This window comes from Morone saxatilis, unplaced genomic scaffold (genome assembly GCF_004916995.1).
Source record: "Morone saxatilis isolate NCDOM2014 unplaced genomic scaffold, NCSU_SB_2.0 Contig8, whole genome shotgun sequence".
Taxonomy (NCBI): domain Eukaryota; kingdom Metazoa; phylum Chordata; class Actinopteri; family Moronidae; genus Morone; species Morone saxatilis.
Window position 1 is genome coordinate 27,326,219 of NW_023340257.1, and position 6,488 is coordinate 27,332,706.

Genomic DNA, 6,488 nt, shown 5'->3' on the forward strand with positions numbered 1-6,488 from the left:
TGCTTACGTCAGCATGAACTAACAGATTTCAACCAATAATATACTGACATTCTCCCGTCAATCAATCTTCAACTTTGAGCGACACTAACAGCTAGCTAACAGCATGGCTAGCTAGCAGAGCTCACTGATTACTGTACAAACACACAACTTTATCAGTGATTTGGGTGAAACTGGATCATATTTTATTTAGTATGAAACCGCAATATTTGATGAATGTGTCTGTAGAACTGAGGAAAGTACTGAAAGTTGATACCGGTCGTCTGTAGCAGAGTAAAGCTCCAATGTCCCAGAGGGGTGTTTACTTTACAAACAGCAGTCAATGAATAATTAATACAGCGATCAATGAAACTACGGTGAGTTTCACAGGTTAACACCGTCACAACCATCCAGAGAGAGCAGCAACAGCCAGAAAGCAGCTCTCTGCAGGGTTCAAATTATAACTTTATTCCACTCAGAAATCAGTTCCTCTGAAGAATCAGACCAATAAACAGAATCAATAATGGTATGTGGTTATACTTTATCCTCTTGGGACTTAAATAATTCAGTTGTAACTTCTCACTTTCTTCAATTAAATAAGCAGACAGACAGAAAAGGAGTAAAATAAATTAACAAATAACACAGGAATAAGGAAAAAAGAGCAAGAGTTAATTTTTAATATCAGAGAAAGGGAAAAAACAAAAGAGCTTCTTTTTACAATAAACTGTAAATTTGGTTAAAATAAGATTGAAATAAAAACCAACATAGTCTTACATAAGAGGAGAGAAAAGGTCTCGAAGGGAAAAAGACCCGAAAGGTTCCCAAATGTTACCAAACATTATATAACACATTACATTATATATAATATGTTCATTATATTTCCTATCTGTCTGACACTGACCAGGTTTGTGAAGGTTGATGATCATTTTGAAAAGTTGTGTTCTCTGTTTCTGCCCTGCAGATTATATTTAACCTGACAGTTTTGTCATTTATCCGCATTAGTGTGGACATTATTGACTGTCTGTCTCTCTCTCTGTCTCTCTCGCTCTCTCTCTCTGTCTCTCTCTCTCTCTGCAGATGTCCAGCTACAAGCGAGCTACACTGGATGAGGAGGAAGTGTCGGACGCTCCGGCTGAGGCGGTCTCATTTCCTGACAGAGTGGAGGTCAGTGAACGCAACACAAACACACAGACAGAAGAAGAAATAACAAAAGGAAAGAAAGAGAAGCTCAGAGAGGACAGAATAAATACAAATATGACTCCTCAGGAAATCCCCTTAAATCCCCTAACTGGTCCCAGGTGAAGTCCTGGATTCCTGCAGAGATTTAAATCCCAGGACAGAGTCACAGAGCTCACTCCTGGAGCCAGACCTTGGGGGGGCCGAGAATAAAAACACAAAATGGGGCCACCGCGGTGTGGGTCCGCCGGCCACAAAGAGAGCAGCGGCGGGGGGTCTGGAGCGCTGCCAGTTAGAGACTCTGGTTCTAACAGTGTCAGCTCTCTGGAGGAGGAGGTAGATACTGAAATATGTCAGACTGCAATCAGCTCTGCACAGGGGGTTTCTGGGTAGTACGACGAGTGCGAGGTAAACGGTAAACAGCATTCAGGGAAACATATTTTCTCCATAAAATCTGATCCAGTTTCACCAAAATCACTGAATACAGTTATAAAGTTGAGCTAACTAACGAGTCCTGTACAGGAAACTAGCTACAGTGAAAAACGCTAACTAAATCGTAAACTAATTCACATACTTCGTTAGTTACTGATTGTTTGCTTACATTAGCTTTCAGATGTAACTAGTTACAGAGCTAAACACTGGCTAATGTAGCTATACAGTAGGTCTTTGTACAGTACTCAGTGAGGCTGTAGACGTCTGTAACACATCAGAAACACTCCGCTCCGGAAGAAGAAAGAAAGCAAATCTGTTCTCTGAATTAGCCTCTAACTTCGACTAACTCCTCGAACTAGCAGGAAGGAACTAGCGGTTAGCGGTAAAAAATATCAATAAAAATACTCCAAAATACCTAAAAAATGACTTTTCTGTTATTGTTGGACAGATGTGATTAAAACACTTTATCATTGTTTGACTCTACGAGGCCAGAATGGAAGTGGTGTGACAGGTTTTAGGACTCGGGCTGATGTTCCCAGGGTTTGAGCTGGGTTAGAGCTGAAGACAGGTCCAGCTGTGTTCAGTCTGTCTGTCTGTGTCTCAGGTGGGGTTCAGGAAGGGAGGTGTGGACATTCTGGGCAGGAGGACTCAGCTGGAGGTTCTGCTGTCAGTCCTGCTGCTAGCTGCCCTCCTGGCTCTGCTGGCCTGTCTGCTGGTCCTGGGACTGGGATTCAGCTCAGGTACCAACACACAAGCACCTGCCTCCTCCTCTGCTTTTATTCCCTACCCCCGTCCACCGGTCTCTGCCTCCTCCTCTCCTTTCCTGCCGCACCTTTCCTTCACTACCTCCTCCTTTCCTTCTCTGTGTCGTCCTTCCCCGCTTCCTCTCGCTTTATTGTTTATTTCCTTTCCTGCCCTCACCCATCCTTCCTCACCTCCTCTTCCCATCACCGCCTCCCCATTTCTTGCCCTGCCTTCCCTTTCTTTTGCTTTTCTTTTTATTCCTTCACTCCCTTTCCTACCACCGCCTATCCCTCTGTGCCTCCACCTTTCCTTCTTTACTGTCTTTCCTTCCTCTCCCTTCCTCTCCTTTCCTTTCCTTTCCATTCTTTTCCTTTCTTTACATTTCCTTTCCTTTCCTTTGATTTCCTTTGTTTTTTTGTATCCCATGATGCCATGCAGACAGTGGGCGTGGCCTGTGCCTGTCCGAGGCGTGCGTCACGGTGGCGAGTCAGATGGTGGAGGCGATGGACCGCAGCGCTGACCCGTGCCAGGACTTCTACCAGTTCGCCTGTGGAGGCTGGATGAGGAAAAACCCGCTGCCTGATGGACGGTCGCGCTGGTCCACGTTCAACAGCATCTGGGAGCAGAACCAGGCCCTGCTCAAACACCTGCTGGGTAAGACAGGTAGAGAGACAGACAGGTAGAGAGAGACTGGTGGACAGACAGACAGGTAAAGACAAAGACATTAAATTAAACATTTAAACTGAAGCGAAACTTGATTTAAATAAATGTATAAAAACTGTATTGTACATTACAGTACATACTCTATAGTATTTATCAGCTATTGTTTCCACAAATCAAAGTGGATCTGACTTAAATATTTAAATTTAAATATCAATTATTTTATGTTTTTAACTTTTTAAGTTTGACAAAGCAGATTTGAACAGAGAATCACATGTTAGAATATTATATACTGGTGTAACCCTCCCTCTGTAATAATTGTTTCTTAGAGAACGGGACTTTTAACGGCAGCAGCGAAGCCGAGAGAAAGACTCAGTCCTACTACCTGTCCTGTCTCAACACACAGAGGATCGAGGAGCTGGGAGCTCAGCCTCTCATAGACCTCATCGCCAAGGTAACCATGCCATGCACTTCATCACTATGGTAACCGCTTCACTCAGATACAACAGCATCACGTGGTGCAGCTCCCTTCAACAAAGAACCCTGTTTTATCTGAGTCTCTTATGGCTCACTGACAGCTGGGTACAAGAAACAATAATAAACTGAAGTTGGTTACCCCTGTCTTGCATCGCTCTTGGCTAGTAGAGTGTTAGCTTTCTATTTCTATCATTTATTGTTGGCTCAACATTGTTTGTTGAGCCAACAATTATTAATTAATTATTATTATTATTATTATTATTATTATTATTATTATTATACATAAGTTAGTATCATGTAGCTGGGGAAGCTAACATTAGCCAACTAAAATATCCACTCACAGAGTATTTTGTTAGTGATAACAAGCAAGCAAGCTATGTTTAGCTGCACCCAGCCACGCAGAATGTTTACCATTTTATGCAATTCTACTGACAGTAACACACAAAAATACAGATACAGATACAAGATACAGAGGACAGGGCAGAGACAGGACAGTCTCTCAGAGGCAGTTAATAAAGATTTTATTGAGTCCATTTGGCAATAACACCTAAGTTACAGAGGAAAGATGCAGGACAGAGGTTGTTGCTGTGGATACATAGCATATGTCTCTGCTGTAGATACAGGTCAGAGGTCTATACTGTCATATACAACATCAAAATTAACCACTGCAAACTTTAATGACTGCACTGTGGTTAATTTAGGAGTGAACATTATTAATATTAGATGTGATTGCTGCTCACACAATTGTGATTATCTCTTTTTTTCTTTTTCTCTTTTGGACTGATATTAATTACCGCAGTACAATTCAATTGCGACAGATTTTGGGTGCTATCTTCAGGTGTGAATCAGAAACATCTCCCTCCATTCAGAAGCTGGGCAGCAGTAGCAGTGACACATGTATTTTCTTAAGGAAATGCAAATATTCCAGTTAATTGTGGTAATTTATTATTACCAAAGAGAAATAACTGTGTAATAGCAGCCACTTCAAATAAAGCATATAAAACAAGTAAGGTAGCTTGCATTATATAATAATCAGTTAATCCAACCATGTATGTAACAGATGTGGCAATCACATACCATAAAATACCAGAAAATATAACTCAGAAGTTCAAAGTTGAAGACCTCTAGAGTCAGTGTAAATTAAAGTTAAAGGAGTAATAAAATATTAACAAATGCCATATTTTTATATATATAGTCTTTTATCAAATAAATGCAAGTGTAAACATTATTGTAGCTGCAGCGCCCCCACCAGGACAAACTTCACAATCTTATATTATGTTTTTTGGAATCTGTTCATGTCATATGATTTTTAATAAGACAAAGTTCTAGTAAGAAAACCTAAGACAAAAGACTTCATATGACCCAAGAGATTTATCATTTCTGAAATATGAAGCTGATGAAATGAATATTGCCCTGTGTGGGTATTCTGAGGAAATATGGAGGACCTATTAATAGACTTAAACTTGAGAATTTGCGAATCAATAATACTATAGTACAATGTTGTGGATGAAGAATATTTACAGTCTAAAACAAAAAAGGGACTATCGTCAGCAAACATGTATAGAATTGTATTACTCCATGTCATTTAAAGAGATCTAAATCGTGATTATATTATATAGATCTGTACTGATCAGGCTCAAACAATATGTGAATTGTCAACACCTGCACCCTGTTTCTGCTTGTAGATCGGGGGCTGGAACATGACGGGTCCCTGGGAAAAGGATAACTTTATGGAGGTTCTGAAGGTGGTTTCTGGTCCTTATAGAGCTCAACCTTTCTTCAGTGTCGGAGTCAGTGCTGATCCCAAAAACTCAAACAGCAATGTCATCCAGGTAAATGTTCTTTTTCAGGAACTCCCTGATCATATTTACACCTGGAAGCTGCCCAGTGCCACTGACCACTGTACCAAGGACACCTCAGTATAACAGTGGAAATGATTATATAATGTTTTGTTCGGTTTGGTCAAGTTTACTTTAGTGATCTATTTCAACAGTTTATCCAATGCTTTTAGCCAGAGGTGGCAAAAGTACACATTCTTTACTCAAGTCCAGATAATTGTAAAAGTAGAAGTACTGATTCTTTATTCAAGTAAAAGTGAAAAAGTATAGGCTCTGAATTGTACTCAAAGTATAAAAGTCAAAAGCAGTCTCTTTGGTTTCTCTGAAAGACATTTCTACCGACTGTCTCTCTGCTAAGCTAACTAAAACTTTAAATAGAGTCCTCTCTTGTCTGTTTCGTCTTTTACATGATTCTTGTCTTATTCATTATTGTTAATGAAGGATCCCCATTAAAAGCTTTATTATTTTATCTCCTCTGCTAACTAGTTTTCATGCACTCTTAACTGCAAATCAAATCCTTAATTCAATGTAGTCAAATTGAGCCCCCTGGCAACAACAGAACAGTACTCCTGGTTGGGAATCACTGCTTTAGAGTATCAATAGGGAAACAACACCAACAATCTGTGGTCATCATCTGTTCTCTCTCCTCTGCCCAGGTGGACCAATCAGGGCTCTTCCTGCCGTCCAGGGACTATTACCTCAACAAGACAGCCAATGAAAAGGTGAGGATTCTTCAAGCTCAATGTGTCAATTTAGATGATATGAAGCCTAAAGTGTCAACTTTATGACACAGAGATGTTTGAGGAAAGAAATCAGACTTTCATCTGGATTCCAGGTGCTGGTGGCGTACCTGGACTACATGGTGGAGCTGGGGATGCTGCTGGGGGGTGAGAGGAGCTCCACACAGCTTCAGATGCAGCAGATTCTGGAGTTTGAGACGGCACTCGCCAACATCACCGTCCCACAGGACCAACGAAGAGATGAGGAGAAGATCTACCACAAGGTCACCATCGCTGAATTACAGGTGAGGTTAACGGCACCTGAGGGGTCCACTGTAACTTCTACTTCTGTAAAAAGTGGAAGAAGAAAAGACTGGAAGTCTCTCACATTAAAAGTCAGTTTTATGAGGTGGTGAAGCAGCGTTGGATCATGGGAGTTGTTTTCACCACCAATGTCGTCATTGCA

General features: G+C 41.0%; 1 protein-coding gene across 1 annotated transcript in view; it reads left to right on the forward strand.

Annotated features, from left to right (window-relative positions):
• ece2b (endothelin converting enzyme 2b) overlaps positions 1-6,488 on the forward strand; it is a 25,546-nt gene that overhangs the window by 7,090 nt on the left and 11,968 nt on the right. The window contains exons 2-8 of the mRNA XM_035679891.1: positions 1,054-1,140; positions 2,189-2,324; positions 2,767-2,982; positions 3,318-3,442; positions 5,151-5,297; positions 5,960-6,025; positions 6,139-6,327. Coding sequence (XP_035535784.1) covers positions 1,054-1,140; positions 2,189-2,324; positions 2,767-2,982; positions 3,318-3,442; positions 5,151-5,297; positions 5,960-6,025; positions 6,139-6,327 — 966 coding nt within the window. The remainder of the gene's footprint in view (positions 1-1,053; positions 1,141-2,188; positions 2,325-2,766; positions 2,983-3,317; positions 3,443-5,150; positions 5,298-5,959; positions 6,026-6,138; positions 6,328-6,488) is intronic.